At 40.5% G+C, this 20,787-nt stretch overlaps 1 protein-coding gene across 6 annotated transcripts in view; it reads left to right on the top strand.

Annotated features, from left to right (window-relative positions):
* The window catches only part of DIP2C (disco interacting protein 2 homolog C), a 492,820-nt gene that overhangs the window by 434,192 nt on the left and 37,841 nt on the right, over window positions 1-20,787 (top strand). For 4 of the 6 annotated variants that reach the window (XM_075587807.1, XM_075587805.1, XM_075587808.1 and 1 more), the window contains 5 exons: window positions 1,769-1,899; window positions 3,140-3,308; window positions 4,939-5,109; window positions 18,097-18,126; window positions 20,077-20,138. In XM_075587807.1, coding sequence (XP_075443922.1) covers window positions 1,769-1,899; window positions 3,140-3,308; window positions 4,939-5,109; window positions 18,097-18,126; window positions 20,077-20,138 — 563 coding nt within the window. The remainder of the gene's footprint in view (window positions 1-1,768; window positions 1,900-3,139; window positions 3,309-4,938; window positions 5,110-18,096; window positions 18,127-20,076; window positions 20,139-20,787) is intronic. The other 2 variants (XM_075587809.1, XM_075587810.1) reach the window with 1 other exon arrangement.

Below are 20,787 nucleotides of genomic sequence, written 5' to 3' on the forward strand. Positions count from 1 at the left end.
AATAAAAATGCCCATTACTTTGTTTCTTCAGTTACACGGACAGAAGTACCAAGGATTGCACATTTCTCTCTGGTCCTTTACAGTTTAAAAGTCTTTATATTAAAGAATGAATCAATATGAAAATGAATGGGAGATGAAAAAACTAGAACTATCCCAGTAAAAATAATGCAAATTAATAGAAAATAATAAATAATTAAATCTAGTATGAACATAGTAAGAAAATGTGGTTTAAAAGCAAATATTTCAGTATATAGTAGTCATGGGAAGGGCAGTTATAAACAATCTCCTGAGATATAGAGAGTTTCTAGGATCACCTAAGGGATATTAGGAGGCAATGTTCTATGACTTACTCTTACAGTACAAACCCAAAGTAGAAAAAAAAGACCATTAAGGCAAAAAATTAAACTGATGTTATAACTCCAGTATATACGATGCTTGCATGTCACTACTCAAGCAATGAACGTGTAAATCGTCTTTCTCTTGTATTCACAAAGCAAAAGTCTAACTTTTACTTTTTTTTTGTTAGAAAAATAAATAATATGGTGAAAGCATTGCTACTTCAAAATCATAAAGGTAGTGACTGCCGGGATGTACTTTGTGTGCCGCGACGATTCTTGGAAATGTTATTACATGCGAGCTTCATAATGATATCTGTAATGTGCATAACTATAGTGTATTTGCCTGTCTATATACTATACAATCCGAACTCTTTCTAAATGGGATACTGGTACTCCTAATAAGAGAGTACTTCCAAGCAGGGCTTCATTACGAGCACACATTGTCCTGAAGTGTTATATAGGCTTAATGGCCGATACTCTGGGGCTAAGTCATCATTTCTGCAGCTCATTAAGAGCACATTAAAAATGTAAATAAGGCCTCATTGCTGATTTATCACCGTTCTCTTTAATAATTTGCCTCGGCTAACCTGACCATTTCCCTATTGTACTCAAACACTGTGAGGCACTTTACCAAGAACATTTCTGTGGATTAAATGGAATACGTGATGTTTGACCCAATCAATACATCATTTCTTGTCATCCTTTGTGATAAATAAGCCGATGTAGGGTTGTGAAGATATACAACATAAGCAGCTCCACCACATATCTCAGCGGTTCTTAACCTATTAAACCAATACATTTAGCTTGTTATGTATCCCACAATACATATTTCAATTATGGGACAACATTTTGAATTAACAGGACACATGAAATAGACTATTTTAGCTTTAAATCTATGACAAATTACTATTTTCTCCTCCTTCAATTATTAATGATGTCGTGCTAAGTGCATATCCTGTAATGTTAATTAGTTCGTTTTTTCGACTTATTAATTTTAGATTTTTCATGATGTAACCAACTATTTAATTTTTCCTGTAGAAGTAACCTTTTCCTTGGCTTTGTAACTCTGTTTCCAGCTGCCTCAAAGTTTCACATTGTTTTTGTAGCACTCGTAACTTTTATGTCTGCGGCATAAAATGGCTTTGAGTCTCATTTTAAAGGAGTTATTCACTAAGGGATTGGAAATGTAAAATGTAATAAACATTTCAATGCTTGATAGAAATGGTTAATAGTTCAAATGATATTCTTGCATTTTTCCTGTTAATAGTGAGTTTTGGGGGGGATTTGCAAAGTAAACGTGTAATAATATTTTAAAAATATTCAATCGTGTGTGGAATTTCCCCAAACTCATTTTGAAGGGACATAGCCTTAAGGACAAATCTTGCACTGACACTTGGTTACGATTGAAATTCTGGTTCTCGGTCTTTCAGATGTCTCATGCAGCCACAAGTGCCTTTTGTCGTTCTATCAAGCTTCAGTGTGAGCTGTATCCATCTAGAGAGGTTGCCATCTGTTTAGATCCCTACTGTGGGCTGGGTTTTGTCCTCTGGTGCCTCTGTAGGTGAGTGAACACTCAAGTTGATTGAGCTAAATGATTTGTTCCTCAGCAAAGACTGATAGGGTTTCTTACAGTGTTTGACTGAAACCTAACTAGCCCAGTGACTTTACTATAGTAGTGTAGAGCCGTTGTAAACATATTGGCTCCTGATCAACAAGATTTGTTTGCAGAATACAAATGAATGTTCTGTATTAATATTCATAGCATTTCAGCAATGTGCTCCCAGACATTATACATCTCTTCTTAACATGTCACATTTTCATTGAAGAATGGGCGGCAGCAGACAGCTTGTAGCCTTCACACAATTGGTCACCTTTTACCTTCTTGCCGAAGTTGTTAATTCTGGGATGTCTCAACTATATTAATACTGATTTGTTTTCTGACAATTTAACTCTTCTCTAGTCCTAGGAACTTGCCAGCATGGAGGCACTGTGCCCACACTGACATATAACCCCAAACAAACCACCATGCCCCTATGTACATCTGTGGTAGTAATAACATAATAGCATGTCTAGTTGGAACCAAGTGCCATCAGTCCTATAGCAGCAATGCTGGTTCTGGAGATGTTTGGGGGAAATAAGTCTTGCCTTTTTCAGTGTGGGCACTAGCTATAGTGACTTCATTATAATTGAAACATGGCTGTATTGGTAATGTGCATATACTGTACAGCATCTGTGTTTGTACAGATGTAATGTGCATGTACAGTATCTGTGTATATACAGATGTAATGTGCATGTACAGTATCTGTGTATATACAGATGTAATGTGCATATACAGTATCTGTGTATATACAGATGTAATGTGCATATACAGTATCTGTGTATATACAGATGTAATGTGTATATACAGCTGTAATGTGCATATATAGTACCTTCTAGTGAATTCCACATCCTTGGTTCTCCAGCTTGGAGTATGATTCCCTAAAAAATATGTTTTGTATCCAATGCAGCAGTAATAATAAAAGATGTTGTTCAGTGCTAAGCTTATTGTGGAATAATCTTTCCAATAGATCAAGAAACTGGGTTAGAATTATATGAATGCTGTAATATTTATAAGTACTGCTCATTGTAATGTAGCATCTCAACACCTTAAAAATAGAAATATATAAAAGAGATGCATGTGTTATTTTGTAGGCACAATTGCGTTGCTAGTTATATCACGGTGGTATGCAGCGTTTGTAAGGTCTGCAATAGGTAACTGCAGTTTAGTAGTTGGCATATGCTCATGTCTCCTGTCTTTCCAGCGTCTATTCAGGACACCAGTCTATACTAATTCCTCCCTCAGAGCTGGAGATCAACCCTGCCTTGTGGCTTCTTGCTGTGAGTCAATACAAAGTCCGAGACACTTTTTGTTCCTACTCTGTTATGGAACTTTGTACCAAGGGCCTTGGTTTACAAACTGAATCCCTAAAGGTAATGTATTTTTGTTATCACTTGATGCTAGATTGAATATGTTCCTCTGTATATTCATATTGCTTTTCAAGCAATCCATGATAATCTATTCTGCAAAGTATTTTCCCTGTTGATCCCTTTCCATTTGTATAATGTAATAGTTATGTCCTGCTTGCAGTTTCAGTATCACTGCAATTTCATTCATAAAAAATAATGTGTGTTTTTTTTTTTTTTTTCCATCCAATTATTTTATCATTGTAATATGAGTTTTTGGGAGAAAAAAATTTTTTTGCGCCCTTTTTTACTTTTCTTTCTTTTGTCATTCTTCGAAATGATTGTGCCGTTCAAGTAGCGCACTTAAGCGCAATTGTATTGGTTGTTTAGCATGTTTATTAATACCTGATGTACTCTCTGAGCACATTTGTATAACACATTAGTAATCATACCTAATAAATAATGCTTATGTTGGTAAAACCAGAGACGAGCCCTCCGTCTCGGTAAACCACAATTCTGCTTTGCTGCATCACATTCAGTCCAAATCCTTTTCTTGGCAGACGAAGCAGAATTAGTTTTCATGTTGTAACAAACTTTGAACTTGTTTGAACTGCTGTTACCTTTGTCTCGCTCCAGGCCAACGAGCATTTTAGGGGACATAAAAGCTTTTGTAATTTAGAAATAATTCACACATTGGGTCATAAAAAAAGCACAACTTGTTTTATTACATTTCCCCCTTCTTTTTTTTTTTTTTTAATGATTGGCGACAGAATATTACTCTCATTTATTTCTCCTTGTATAGTAAGGAGTGGCAAACGCCCGTCCTCAATCCCCCTTCTCTCCCCCATTCCCCACCACCCCTGAAAAAAGTCAGGTTTTCAGGATATCCCAGCTTCAGCACAGGTGGTTCAGTCATTCTTTGCTTCAGCACAGGTGCTCAATCAGAGGCTCAGTATTTGACTGTTGTATTTGACTGAGCCTCTGATTGAGCACCTGTGCTGAAGCTGGGATATCCTGAAAACCTGACCTGTTGAGTGGGCTTGAGGACTAGAGTTGAGCACCCCTGTGTTAAGCTATAAAACCTTTGGCTGATTTGTTTAAATGGAGTTTTACGTGTCACTGACTTTTCTAAAAATAACTCTTATTGATTACATGGGAAAGTATTTAGGAGAGTGGTGAAGGTAACACAGTTACTCATAGCTCACATTTCCAACAGCTAATAATATATCTTGATTAGCCAACTGACGTCTTTCTACCTGGATTCAAGTAACGTTCGTCAGCGAGAAAGAATAGACTTCATGTCATGCTGCAAGCTTGATCTCCACTTCACGTTGAGAAATGGGTCAGATACAGACATGCAGCAATGTCCTTGGAGAAATCTGGCTTCTTCTTACACATTTTGGAACTTGCTATAATATTAGAAATAACACTATCAAAATGTTGCACTTGTTAGTCAACTCCTCACTGTTTTTGCTCAAATGTAATCGGCAAAGGTTGACGTATTAAGATGTATCTGTGTTATGAAGAAATGGATTCCCAGCTTTTGTCGGGATTTACCTTTCTGTCGGGGTACTTCACTTTCTCCTACTGGTTTTGCTGACTGCTCGTCAACTGCACTAATGATGCTTTTCTTTGCTGTTTTCACCGTACCTGATAGGCAAGAGGACTGGATCTGTCCCGAGTACGGACCTGCGTGGTGGTGGCAGAAGAACGCCCGCGGATATCTCTCACCCAGTCCTTTTCCAAGTTATTCAAAGACCTGGGTCTCCATCCGAGGGCTGTAAGCACATCATTTGGCTGTCGAGTTAACCTGGCCATATGTTTGCAGGTACATTACTTGTCACTGTGTCACTTTCAGCAGATCCGTTTAATACAAAAGGAACAGCACCCACTTGAACAATTTGCTGTTCCTCTAGTTTCCCGCTTAGTACTATTAATTTAAGGAAAGCAGATGCATGTGTCCTATTTTTCATGCACAAACATAAACATCTCTTGATGTCTGAACATCTCCATCTACACTGGCGACACACTTTATTCGAGCTCGGCTAGTCCCACGAATTCGGGTATACCCGGGTGTATTGAGGTTTGTGACTGTTTTCTGCCCGAGTGCATTGAGGTATTTTCCAAGCAGGGATTGAAGCATTTTATTCCCGCTGGCTGCAATACTGCACAGTATATATATATATACTGCATTACAATTCATGAATTTATGCCATCTGGTAGACACGCGAAGCATTGCAGCCTATTAAATCCTAATCATTATCATTTAACAGATCAGCCGCCCGTCAGCCAGGCATGAACCCAGGCTGGGAAGGCAAACGCAACGGGGCTTGTCAGAGGTGAGGAGCGGCGCATTCCAGGTATCTGCCAGGTACATACTGGGTATTTGCTCGAATAAAGTGTGTCGGTGCAGTATGTTCTACACCATGTTCTTGGAGTCCACTGGTTGTCTGCATATGATGTATATGTTTTTAAAGATGTCCTCTCAATACGGCACAGTAAGATGTCTGTTTTGCCTCGCTAGGTTTTTAGCTGTTGTTATTTTTTTTTAATTCCTTCTGTACTGTGTGTTTTAGTGTAAAATAATCTGTCTGCTAAACGACTCTGAATTAGACCTCAAAGAATCTTACAGTACCTGAAAAGATGAAGAGGAGACATGTTTTCTGAGATGCCACTTTGTAGTCTGCATGTTAAAAGGCTCTGTGCCCGCCTCATGGAGATAGTGAGAAGAAACTACCACGACATGAACACTTCACGCGCTGAGCCTTTTTAAACTCAAATGTTATTGGGGGTTTTTTTAAGGTGGCAAGACAGTGTTCGAGGGATAACCAACATTAAAAAGGGAGGAGGAAGGGTAGATGAAATGATTGCAGTTTGGAAAGTCCGGGAAAAGGTACAATAGATTGCGTACATATTCACAACACGATAGGAGCGATGTCCACACACAATACTAAGGCCGCGCCTATAGTTCCGGCGACGCATGACGTCGCCGCAAGCGAAAGTTGTATTTCGCTTTGCGGCGGCGTTGCATGAGACGACAGCCCCTGAAAAATCAAATAATTACGGCTACCAAAAATCACGGCTACCAAAAATCACGTCGCCCCGTCGCTTTGTCGCCGTCGCGCTTGCCATCAGCGCTCACGGCGGCGGCAATGCATTTGTTTTCGAGCGACGTCGCCGGCTCTATAAGCACGGCCTAAAGCCGTCAGAGAGCAGCGGCCAAGCAGCAAGCTGGGAATAACACGAGTAACAGTTGGGAAAAGTACAAGCTGGTGGCGGATATTGCGCAGAACGTTGAAGGAAACTCTGATAGGAGCGGCCTGTCCAACGCCCGGCCGTAAACATGTGAACACCAAGGGCCCCAGATTGCCTGGAATGTATTCTGTGTATCATACAGGAAACTGGTCATTTTTCCCAAAGACGACGTTAAACCTGGTCAAGATTGGGCGCTGGGGCCTTCTCCAGGCCGCTGCTATACAACAGCGTGTTGCCGAAAAAGAAATGGGTAATTAATTTGTATTCCTAAGGTTGGTAATTTTCTCTTTTATTGGTCAATTTAACAGAGCAGCCCAGGGATCTGGGATTAGCGAAAGCCCCAGTAAAAGTTATAAGGGAATAAACTTCTGACCGGACCTTGAATATCGGTGGACACTGCCACCATGGTATGTACAGTAACATAGTCCCCGTTTGACCACAACCCTATAAAGCAAGTACATTCTTACACATTTTGTGTAAACAATCAGGAGTGTAGTACCCTCTGAATAATAGCTTGTATTCATGTTCTCTAATGGGGGTGCTGATCGAAACCTTGGAGATTGCCTCCCATATCTCTTTGCAGTCTTCTCGGTCTACCGATGCTCCGAGATCTGCCTCCCAACTTTTTACTTGGTTGTCTTTATGGTCTTGAACATTATCTGCAATACTTTGGTATAGAACCAAGATTCACTTTATTACTCAGAGGAGTAAATTTTTTGCAGTGTTTGGGATTTGTGTGGGGTCTAGGGAAGTACACTTGGCCCTTTTAAAGAAAATATATTTATATAATTAAAAACAGCTATGAAAAAAAGGGATGTTAATCTGCCTTAGAGAGCATTACATGGAGCGCACTTTCAAAATAGGTCATGTTTGAGGGAACTGCACCTTTAACTCTAAGTTAATTATTCTTGTACCTAAAGACAAGTTACATAATTAAATGGCATAATTGAATCAGTCTACATGACTTGTTTCCCTAAAGAACTTGTGGCGTTAAATAAATGAAACATGCATGAGTAATGAGTTTGACTATATTGCAGCCCACATACAATTAAACGTGTATGAATTTGACCTTCGCAAAATGGCATGCAATCTTTCTTGCACCAGTAATCTCAACCTCTTGGCACTCACATTTCTTGTCACCTGTGAATTCCTTCTTGCCACCCATAAAAAATATGCAAAGGAGACTACCCTGAATCCCTTTCTGAACATCGAAGCGTACATTTATTGAATCACCTTGTGATTGGTGTTGGAAATCACCAGTGGCTTAGTATAGAATTATACTTTACTATTGGGTTGAAGCTTGGAGCTCAACAGACTGATTTCAATACCCAGAGGCCTTCTGAGATGTTCTGAGCTGGTCATGTTTTATTTTAAAAATGTGCATTTCTGTAAGGTATCTTCAAAAATTATTTTTAAATAAGGCCTCTGCCATGTGAGGATAGAGGAGGGCCATCTAGAGTTACTAACAGCCCCAGTATCTAGCAATATTAGCATCAATTTGTAGGAATATACATAGTAATATATATTTCCCATAACATGGCAAGCACATGAAATCAAAGACCACTTGCCTTAATATGATTTTGAATGTGATTTAGTAGCAGGCCAGTGTGGACTGGAGTCGTACAGGGGAACTAGTGAGAAGGAAGAGACAAAGAATAGAAGGTGGGTTATACGTACAGTACAGTCAGATCTCTCAAAAAAAGTTTCACGGTAGTGACTGCAGGGAAAAGTTTGCTACCACCCCTCACCATTATTACCAGCCACATGCCCTGCTGCCTAATTCTGCACCTTTCTGTGATATATCGGTGATTGTTCTGCTTGCTGTATTTAATAGCAAATGAATCTCCATTCTAGTACATATGGGATTATAATTGTGTTATGCCATCGGGTGTTTCTGAAAGAAAAGAGATACTCGTGGGATTCTGTATGTTGTGTTAATATTGGACGTTTAATTGAAGGTTTAGCATTTCCACTTGCAGGTAGAGATGTCGCAAGCTGTTTGCAACGTTTGTAAAGGCTTTCCACCTGTCTTGTTCGTGCAGCTGGACTCTAGAGATGTTGGAAAGAATATATTGTGCTTTTACACCTCAGCAGACTGGATTTATTTATACCCATTGAGAATTAGTATGAATAATGACACAGGTCTGGTTTCATCATCTGCTATAAACTGCTGTGTGTCTGCTCTCCCATCACAGTCACAGATTAAGCCGTGTTACAGATTATTAAACAGAACAACATATTCAGTCCGGTCTTAAAGTAAAAGTATTTTGTTTTGAGAGGGGTGAGCATGCTGGAGTATGCAACCTATGATACTCTGACCTATACCCACATTTTGGGTATGATACTAGATTTTAGCCTTTGAAGTAAAAATGTTACATAAAAAAAAGAAGAGTATTTATTATGATGGATGGAGATTGAGTTATAGCAACAATTGCCAAGTGAGACATAAGTAGGGTTAGAGCAGTGGTTCCCAACTCGTCCTCAAGGGCCACCAAGGTTTTCAGGATGTCCCTGCTTCAGCACAGGTGGCTCAATGAGTTGCTCAGTCACCGACTGAGCCACCTGTGCTGAAGCAGGGATATCCTGAAAACCTGAGCTGTTGGTTTCCCTTGAGGACTGAAGTTGGCCACTCCTGATTTAGAGCCTACTAAATCCCATTAGTTGTAGCATGCATGTGAAGCCCGGTCACGCAAAGCGAAACTACATTTGGGATTAGATTTATTTATAAAATGTTTTACCAGGAAGTAACACATTGAGAGTTACCTCTCGTGTTGAAGTATATCCTGGGCACAGAGTTATAACAATACATGTTTACATTAAAAGAACAGAGGTTATACACTGCCGACACACTTAATTGCAGTGCGGCCAGATCCGCAAGCCGGGAGATTTCCCGGCTTGCTAGTGGCCGCCCCTCGGCCACGCGTCTTCGGGAGCCTGCGCCCCCTGCACGCGCATCCAGGGCTCCCCGAGGGAGCCCTGGTGTCCCGCGATGTGGGGGACGGCGGCAGGGGGTTCCGGGGGACCCGGCGGACCCGGCAGCGGTAGGGAGAGCGCCCCGATCGGAGGGCGCTCTTCCGCTGCTTCGGCGCGCGCCTGTCACCCTCGGGCGCGCGCCAGGCTACTGCTGCGGCCAAGAACGGGCAAATGCTCGAATAAACTTGGCCGCAGCAGTACAGTCCATTCACAGACATTTCATGGACACATAGAGTTGGAAATTGGGTACAGAGGATAAAAGGGCCGGTGGGTTTCATTTAGATGGAACTAATGAGCGTGATATGTTTAAAAGTTTAAATCTAGGTGTTTGATACAGTACCTGCTTACAAGGAGGCAAATATAAAAATGTAGAAATATTCCCTTTGTTTCCCTTTACGGCGGGAACTCTGAGAACTGGAGGATTATCAGCACTGGATGCCTGAGGACCAATTAAACAATAGAAGGATAATATAGAAGCGACCAGAGCAGCAAAACACACTGAATTCCAGGTTGCAATTGTAACTGATATCAGGATTAACTTTCATACGTGGTTTGAAAACTCTTGTTTCCTTTTTTCCTTTAGAGACTTCAATCACCTGCAGTAGTTCTAATCCATGAAACATTCATTGCATTGGTTTAGTTTCATTCTCGGGAGTACTGTAACTCAGTGGTGCTCAAGACCCTCCAACAGGTCAGGTTTTAAGGATATCCCAGCTTCAGCACGGGGGGCTCAATCAGCGGCTCGGTCTTCGACTACCTGTTGGTGGCTCGTGGAGTTTGCTACCCCAGATTTGGATAGCATTACATAATTATCAATAAGTTTGTGCATAATTAAGGATGTCATTTGCCTTGTAAAATGGCTCCCAGGCAGACACAAGGATACAATTATCATTCCTTGTTTTAATGTGAAATCTATTCTTACAGTGAAAGCTTCATTTAGTAATTATTCACCGACTATAATGAATTGCATCTTTAAATCTGGCTTTGTGTCCTTTTAATGTTCCCACGGGTAAACTACACCAGAGACAACATTTGGATTAGATTATAACAGTTTCAGAAGTCACGTGGGTTTTGTACTTTTTAGAGTTTCTTATAAAAAATATATATATATATATATATATATATATATATATATATATTTGAGAAATAATAACAAATAGGGGCATATCTTAAGACTTTTGTGTGGAGTCTCATATAATGAATGTGATCGCAGCCTTGCTGTGATCCACAATGTCTATGCTTCAGGCTCTCAGGAGCAGGGATTCATTCTCCTGTCGCATACATGTACAGTATAGTATGTTTCATTGTTTCATGCACTTATTATGTTACCATTCCCTATGTCCCAATGCCTGTTTTGGGAAGTGCTGCATACCTGGTTGCCACAAGATAAATAAAAGGATAAGTGGATATAAACCAAATGATGTACAGTAGTTGTTACATTTGCATAGCTGTGGTAATTCAGGAAACCACCGATTAAAATCAAGGTCCATGAGAGTTGGTAAAATTTGGAAGTTCTGGAACAAATGACTCTGGTGAGATTTTTAGTTTTTTGGCTTCAATATGTGAGACTCCATACAAACTATGAGCTAATGATCTAATCTATGGTATAACACTGTGCTCCAATCAATGAGGCGCGCTGAAAAATGAGATTAGGTGAAAGTCTGATTGTCCTCCACTAAGTGGAACTGATGTGTGTGTGACTTCACAGGTCTGCCTTTTCCCTGAGTGGGACTGATTGGTGTGTGTGTGTGTGACTTCACAGGTCTACCTTTTCCCTGAGTGCGAGTGATTGTTGTGTGTGTGTGTGTGTGTGTGTGTGTGTGTGTGTGTGTGTGTGTGTGTGTGACTTCACAGGTCTGCCTTTTCCCTGAGTGGGACTGATGGTGTATGTGTGTCAATTCTTGGGAACCTTTGTTTTCTTGGTGATATTTCTTTCGGCTCTCGCCAGTGCAGTATATGAGCACTTGCTGTATACCTCTATTAATGTTCCTCTTGAGGAGCAGACTGTTTGTCCCTGGTGTCTTGGTTGCTTTCTAATATCTATTTATTTATTTATAAAATGTTTTACCAGGAAGTAATACATTGAGAGTTACCTCTCGTTTTCATGTATGTCCTGGGCATAGTTCTGATGACAAATAATACATGGTTACAAATACATAGTTGCATAAGTGAACAGGATATACATTATATACAATATGACCCATCTGCCTGCAGCATTTTGTTTTGCCTTGATAGAAATGAAAGAAGGCAATGCCGAGGAAAGTCAGAGTAAGTTGGACTATAGTAACTCCATATTAATTTTGGTATTTAATTAAAATGTTAATTTCAACCATGTACATTTACACTGATGTGACAAAATGGCATTAACCTTAAATGGACTCACAGTGCTTGCAGGCACCTCATGGCAACGTGTCGGCGGCTGCTCCACCACTGAAGCACTCAGTGGTTCATGTAGTACTAAAAATACAGGTTTACCCTTCTCTTATGTTCCTCTTGTGTCTCACTCCTTCCTTGTCTTCATACTGTACTGCTGGACCTTTTGTTGTTCATGTGTATTTTTCATCTATTCCCATTGAAAAGGGTCGAAACTTGTTGGGGAGCCAAATGAATATCACTTTTGTTAATGTTGTATGGAGACCTTTTGTGCTCCAGCTTTCCAAATATTCTATAAAGAGGGTGTTCAATGTCATGTTTATCTCTTTTATCTGTGTCAATTTGCGCTAGCAGCACATGTATGATTTTTTGATCTGGCTGCTTACATTTGGCAGAGATTACTAGCACCCTAGACTTCGCAGAAAACTGCATGAGTCATACAGTAGGTGCACATATGTCATTATAGTAGTGGTCTCACAATCGCCTCCCCTAACGCTTCATATAACCCACTCCTCAAAAGGTCCACCGACGCAAGTGGAGTCAAATTGAAGCAAAGCACCTTGATAGAGTGACGCAAGTGACAAATGGCACCTGTTTTAGAGCAGTTCACTAGTTTGTGATACTTTATATAAATCCCTCCGAGTTATTTCTTAAGTTATACGCTATAGAGGAAGCTTGTGCATACTATTACTCTCTTTAGCAGGTGATATTGAACTTAACCCAGGCCCTCCCTTTTCAACTCTGTCCCATACCCCTGAGAATACCCCCCTTCAAACTCCAAAAAGGTCTATCTGTCGCCCATATTAATATCCGGCGCCTGCTGCCCAAACTGGACAAACTAAGGGCATGGTGCCTTATGCATAAACCCAAAGCCAACGCTCTCACAGACACATGGCTAACCCCTGAAACCCCTGATGCAAATCTAGCCATTCAGGGATACTCCATTTCTAGGAGAGGTGGGTCAAAGAGAGGAGGAGGGGTGTTATTTTATATTGCAGACACCTTACAATTTACACCCTCTTTTGAAATCCTAGTTGGCAAAATCTGCCTCCCCTTTTCTAAGCCAATCTTGGTTGCTGGCATCTACCGCCCCTCTACAGTCCCTGACTGATATCAGCCAGTTTCTTGGCTCCATTTCCTCTCTGAATGAGAAGAGTGAGCTGCTAGTTCTTGGGGATTTCAACTTCAATTGGCTCGATCCTAAAAACCAAAAAATCCAGATACAACTCAAGTCACTTAACCTATCGCAACTCATTTCCCAACCCACACGGACAGACCTGAAATCTCACAACCATTCCTTGCTAGACTGAGTTGTCCCAGTCTTCAAAAGTGGGGACAAAAACACTGTCTGAAACTACAGGCCAATCTCTCTTCTCCCAATTCTATCCAAAGTCATGGAAAAATGTGTTCACTCCCAATTAAGCGATTACTATACCAAGACAAATTTCCCTAGCCAATTTCAATCTGCCTTTCGCCCCAAACACTCCACGGTAACTACCCTGCTAAAAGTTTGCAATGGAACTGGGACAACTCACTGGTGCAATATTCCTAGATTTTGCAAAGGCTTTTGATACTGTTGATCATGTTATCCTGCTTAACAAACTCCAGTGCTCTGGAATAGGGAAGCATGCTTTAAACTGGTTTCATTCCTACCTATCAGGTAGATCCCAACATGTGTCCATCTCGGGCTCTAATGGCAACCCCTTGGATATAACCTGTGGTGTCCTGCAAGGCTCCGTTCTGGGGCCCCTACTCTTCTCAGTGTTCATTAATGATCTTCCTACAGCTTGTAAGTAGCCTCAATACATGTATGCAGATGACACAATCCTATATGAACACAGCCCTAGCCTCTCCGACTTTGAACACATACCTCAATTTGACTTTTTGAGACTTCAAAATTGTATTTCCCAAACCGTTTTTGAACACTGACAAGAATGTAACAATGGTATTTGAGACCATGGCTACATTTTTAAAGCTTCCTATGACTGAGCTCCAGATCAGAAACAACGCTAAAACCACCCTAACTCCTGTTACTAGTTTTAAATACTTGGGTATATGGTTTGACTCCAATTTAACATTCGGGATGCACATTGATACCCTGATATCCAAAACCTATGCAAACTAAGTGTGCTTTACAGGAACAAATCCTCTGTTAAGTCTGCTGGTCAGAAAGTGTATCGCACAGATGTCAATGTCTATTATCAACTATGGGGACCCCATACGGCTCGGCACCTCAAACCCACCTTAGCAAACTTGACACCCTCTACAATTCAATATGCCGTTTTGTTCTCCAATGCAACTACAACACATCACTGCGAAATGCTCAAAGAACTAGATTGGTCATTACTTGAGTCTAGGCGCAAAGTTCATTTTTCCTGTCTCACCCTCAAATACTTTCTGGGCAAGTTACCCGTCTATCTGAACAATCTCCTCACCCCTACCATATGCAGCACTTATCATCTGAAATCTGACTCCAAAAGACTGTTCATGGTCCCAGGATTCAACAACGTATCTGGCCGCTCCTCCTTCTCTTACCGTGCACCCCAGAACTGGAACAATCTACCGGAGACTCTCGCAGCCACCACCAGTCTAAATTTTTTCAAAATTAAAGCAGTCTCACACTTTAATCTGGTCTGTACCTGTTACATACGCCCACAATATATATTATCTCTAACTGTGCATTCTATGTCTTGTATACAATGTATACCCTGTTCACTCATGTAACTGTATTTGTAACCATGTATTACATGTCATCTTAACTCCATGCCTAGGACATACTTGAAAACGAGAGGTAACTCTCAATGTATTACTTCCTGGTAAAACATTTGATATATAAATATAAAGTAATCTGATAAACTCGATAGTAAAGTAACAGTAATAAGGAGTTTCGCCTCTCCTCTTGACATACTGTTACTGAAGATTTCTAGTAGCCATACAGTATAGGTCTCACAAATGTTTTATCTTTATAGGTTGTGCTATAGTTTATTGGGCCAGACTACAGATATTATAAAGTTTTAGTGCATCATGACATGCATTATCCTCGGAAGACATCAACTGAAAAGACATCTCGAAAGATCATACAAAATAACAGCTTTATATATATTTCTTTGTGTTTGGTCTAAGAAAATATATGTACAAGTTATCAACGTTGCCTAGCAATGCATAGTGTACAGATGCAGCGAGACTTACTGTTTTTCGGCACCAGAGCAAGCTGTGGTCACGCAATAGCTGTGGTCCCGCTGCGGGGGGTCAGATCTGGAAGCATGGACCCCCCCAAAGCGCAATCGTGTCAGACAATGTCTCCGGCACCGCAGACGTTCACTTATTCAGCCACGGCACCAGAGACAGGAAGTCTTACTACATGTGTACATAGAAAACACATTGTGTACTTACTGTAAGTGCACAATCCAGTAAAGGTATACAGATGTGTGCCACACGTGTGTTTCTTCTCGTATTAGAAAAACATTGTCTGGGTATTGATAGTTGTACAAGAAAATACAAAATCTTTACAACACTGCTCATGATGTACAAAAAGCCAAGTGTCCTGGTTATTGTGTTTGAAGTTCCTAATTTAGCATGTGCTAGTTTTATGGGTTGTAAATAGTTTAAAAACTCTATTTTTCACTGTTATCATAAGGGCGTCTGTAAGCCATTTGACGGGCCTGATCTTTACCATGCAGTCTTAGATTTACACATTTAGGCCGTTTCTGGTTGTAAAATAATACAAAATGATCTGATACATTATAAAACATAAGAAGCAACTGCTACTCTCTGTGTAAATTCCCCAATGAACTATTCTTCCTCCACAGTTCATGATGGTAGAGCTGTTTGTTTCGACTTCTATTAACCACAGCGATGTGTGATCAGATTTCCAAGTGTAACACTTATTTTGTAAGAAAACATATTTTTGGTTTTGGAATTGAAACTTATTGTTCTTGTGAAACACCGATCATCTGTTCTGTACTGTAGATTCTCTTCACGGATGGAACGGTATAGACTTCCAAACAGATGGGTTCCAATAGATATAGGGTGGTGCCACCATGCTCCTATAGTACAATGCATCATGAGAATCCCACGTTCCTAGATAAAATTAAGAAAACAACATGAAAGACCTTTGACAGAGGCATATTATTGTGTTTTTTTTTTTGTTTTTTTTATAATTTTCATATGCATTTAAAGCCCTGACATCATCATAATAATGGCAAAATAAAGAAAAACCTGGCGCCAAATAGTCAGTGGAATGTCCTGTACTCCTCAAGGGATCCGCACACTTGCTCGACAGACCATGCAAAGAAAAGAACACAAACAAACAAAAATCATAGCGCAACACTGTAGGGTAAGCAGTACTGCACTAATACACACAAACAGTTAAGAATCCTAGCGATTATTAAAATAATTATTTATTAAAAAGAACTATGCCAAGACCGACAATGGCAAATACAAGGAACCGCAGGTCATCCGGAGCACAAAAATTGGAGCCCTACTTACATACAGCAAGGTTTAAGCTCGCATGGTAGGAACAAGTCCTAGGTAGAGATGATCTCCCTGGCGGGTGATGCCTCTGCTCCACTGCGGCTCAGACACCAGTCAGTCCTTACGATGGTAACCGGAACAGCTCCGGCCGTGGGGGCTGGTGTGCGGGGTCCACAGCTCTGCACCGCGTGTAGACACACGCCTCACTTCCTCCTCCCTGGTCTGCTCCGGCACATCAGGTTGGGGTCGCTCAGTAACCCTGGGAGCTTCCTCGCTCTCATATATAGATTGGCAGCAAGAGCCTCCTGGCTGGCAGCAGCCCGAGTTTAACTTCGGGCGACCGGGGTGGAGTAATCACACACAAGCCCATCTGGGTACCTCCCTGGTCTGCTCCAGCACATCAGGTTCGGGTTGCTCAGTAATCCTGGGAGCTTCCTCGCTCTCATATATAGATTGGCAGCAAGAGCCTCCTGGCTGGCAGCAGCCCGAGTTTAACTTCGGGTGACCGGGGCGGAGTAATCACACACAAGCCCATCTGGGTACCTTTCTACTCATCCTTGATGTCTGCATCTGCATTTTTTGTTTTTTTTATAATTTTCATATGCATTTAAAGCCCTGACATCATCATAATAATGGCAACAACTTATGTCATTCACCAAAAGAAAAGAACATACATCTCTGGACTGGGGATTTCTTAGAGCAGACACTGGAGCAGGGATACTACAGAACCGCCCCCGTTTTTATGAATTTGTAAATGCATAAAATCCCGGGGATGATATTGCTGCTTTGAGACCTGCAAGTACTGTAGTTTCAACCATGATAGAGTTGTATAAAATTATACACGTGCTTCACCTAAACTGCAAATAGATGCAGACTTCAATATGCAAATGTGTTACTAATTAGTCGCTTGATCTGTCTTTAATCTATTTGTTTAAAACTCCTGTACAATTCATGTGGACTAGGGATTGCTGGGCAAGATTACAATGCTCTATGTATGTGTATAAATACTCTCTATCTATATACATATAAGGTACAGTGGCCTCCATAAACAGACCGTTCGTAGGGTGGTCGTACCCTTGCTTGCAATCTGGCCTCTGATTACAACACGGTAATATCTGACAGGAGAGTTATTCCCTAACTCTAGCAGTTTCCATAAGTATTTCTGGAGCAGGGTTCCGCAGAGGTCCCAGCACGGGTAGTGGAATGATTCCATTTATGTTCCATGAGACTCCGATCTACAGACGAGAGATGCTGGGGAGATGCATTTCAATTGTGTAGTCATATTAAGGGGCTAATTTAATATGCCCCAAAACCCCCTATCGACTTGACTGAGAGTTTTCGGATGATTCTGGTGCGATAGTCTGCTTTGGGGTCTTTTTAATTGCCCTTTAAATGCCACCTTAGTATGTCCTTTTTCAGGTGGTTTCCCAAACATAAAATGCTGATCTACCATCAACTGTCCATAACTGTCTCTTCTGTGCCTCTACTAAAATTGTAGACATTTCACCTTTTAATTATTTTGACCTTTAACAAAATATTTAATTTTTTACAGTTTGGATATTTGACATTGTTTTTGTTTTGTTTTTTACTCCCTGCTTCTGGCATTTTCCTTAACCCCCCCCTCACTCCCCCCCCCTCCCCTGTTCCTTTTTTTCTTTTCATCTTGTGTATTCCTCCCTCTTCTCTTTACCCTTCCCCTACGGCACCTTTACTCATCCCTTTGCTATCCCTGCTGCTGTAGCCTCACAGGCTGGGGAAGCTGGTTGAGCAGGTAGGGGATTTTCACGTTCCCTAAATACCCACCTATCAGCTTCCTAGAGTGGGTCAGATTTAGATATCGAGTCAATAGAAATTGAGTTTTCTTGTGAATGACTTCAGCAAGGTTGGGTTAATCCGTAGGGGCTATGTGGTGGCTGCTACACGTTTTTAGGCATTGCCTCAACCTTGTTGACATTGAGGGGCTTAAAATCAACCAGTATCTAGAGAAAAGTTAAAATGCTAAACGATTTAATGTGAGCCTCGTCAGAGAGGCTTACTGGAAGTTCAAAATGTTTAGGCCAGTGGAATTATCTTAAGAGATTTTCATCTACATGAATAACATGTGTATGGAAGATGATTGCACATTCATTACAACAAATGTAGCTGTGGTATTCTCTGAGCTTTGGTACCTACTGTCTACAAAAGGAAACCTATGTTTTATTAGCTACAGTGCAGTACTGCTCTGTAATACTGCTGAGTTTATAAATTATCCCTATCAAAGACATCCAGTAGAGCAAAACGTTTTGAGTGAGTGGTATCTCTACATCTACGCCCTTCTTAGTTTGAGGCTAGCGTGCATGTGCTCCTGGGGTTGTTTTTCCTTTTCTTTTTCTTCCTGGCTGTGGGATAGTATATAAATATCATAGACTTGGTATGTTAGCAGCTTCAGCGAAACAAAGCTGTTCCTTGCTATGCAGTTTAAGAGATAATGAAGGAGTGATAAGGAAACGATTTTGCCTGTATTGGCCCACTAAAGTGTGTAGGTGTATATTTTAAAGATAATGTACATTAAATTACTTCATGTAGTGACCTTTATAGTGTGCATTTAACAATGGATCACTGATGTGCTATAATTGGACATCTAACAATGAATCCCGGAGGTCCTATTCATCAGCTTGTTAAAATTACCACTTTGGTTCACTTTGGCTTCTAAAAAAAAGATCAATGACTTCCCACGGACAATGTAAAAAGAACACTGATGCTGCTTCCTCCAGTGTTTAAGTGGTGGACTTTAGTACCCCTGAAAGCTTGCATCTAAAAACATCAGTTATACAAAAGGTATCTTTTTTTCAAACACATTGCTTTTATTTCTTTTATTTTCTACTGACATGGTGCTCTTCTCGACCCCTTGCCCCCCGGTATGCAGAGGCATATATAAGGTGTTATAAGGTTCATGGCAGACACTATCCTTCGTATCTCCTTATTTTTCAGCTGTTTCAGCATGATTAAAAAAATCTTTTCTGTTGACTTATTGCTAGAGCTAAAACCCCTATGAGCTACACACCCATGAGGTTCTTAAAAGACAGAATTTTGAAAGAAATATTCTAAAGCCAAGTACATTCAGATCTGCTTTTTTTTTTTATCAGTGGTCTTTTGGTCATGTTTTCTTTTCCTACGGCTGAGTCAGTGTATGAGGATGTCAGATGAACGTAGGCATTTGGGTATGGCAGAGTGGAGCCACAAGGGGAGCACAACCCCTCCAGTAATTAAATACTTAGAACAGAACCAATGTCAGTATATTTCCCTCCATTCATGTTCGTTCATGTCATGTGTTCTGTGTTAAAATATTTGACGAACTATGTTGCATGTACCAAAAATGTAAACCAAGTCCTGCTTCATTTCTTACATGAACCTTCACTTTAAGCATTTCCACTTTTTATTTAGCCAATACAAAAAGCATGTTATGTTACATAGTGTAATAATATACGGAACCACTTTGCTGGAGCTTCAAATGTTGTATATCTGTAATTAAGAGTTTTGTATACAGTATATTCTGCAATCTTTGCTATTGCCTAAATCAAGCCTACAGCTATGATTGACATGTTAACCAGTGGATTGTCTTGTAGCGACATTATTCACTGACTTGTAGTAAATTATTCATTAGAATGTACTTATTTTGCGTTGATATTTACGTACTTATGTATTTGGAAGAGCTACTCAATTTCAAATGCTCTTATTTCAGGGAACATCTGGACCAGACCCCACAACTGTGTTTGTGGATATGAGGGCACTGCGACATGACAGGTACGTGGAAGACTCTCATTTTTGTCTTTAGACCCTGTAGCTTTGCTAGTTCCATGTTACACATTGTGGCTAATACAGCATACAATAATAATAAAAATGAATACCATTGCCGTTCAAATAAAGGTAATGGCGTTGGTCATGATTACTATGGGGCGGATTCACAGGTAAAGGTTCAATTAAAGAAAACAGTCATGTATGTAAAACCAAGTGCAGATGTCAAGTGTGTTTATCCAATCACATTGCACGATTTTATTCAAGAGCGCCCGCTGGTTTTGTGTTTATGGAATTGACTCCTAATTACTGCCTGTTTTACAGCTTTAAGTGTGTCTTATGTACAAATTACATTTTAAGATGATGTTAAATGGTTTCATAACTTTATTTTACTGTGCAGTTTTTGTCAGGATGGCTTTCTTACATTAACTATACATACTGGCAGTGAAGGAGTTGTGTGAAGTACTAATGGAGAGTAGACATGCTTAACCAGTTCCAGTTAACCCGTGAATCCCATTAATTTCAGCTCGGTGGACGCCCTGCTTCCGGAGATACTTGCCTCTGTATAGGTGCCAGTAGCCGTTTGGCTATCAGAGTTTCAAAGCTACCGTGCTTTGCGGGCCAATAGGAAGTGGTGACGTCATCAGGTTTGGCTTCC

The sequence above is a fragment of the Ascaphus truei genome, chromosome 2 (genome assembly GCF_040206685.1).
Source record: "Ascaphus truei isolate aAscTru1 chromosome 2, aAscTru1.hap1, whole genome shotgun sequence".
NCBI classification, from domain to species: Eukaryota; Metazoa; Chordata; class Amphibia; order Anura; family Ascaphidae; genus Ascaphus; species Ascaphus truei.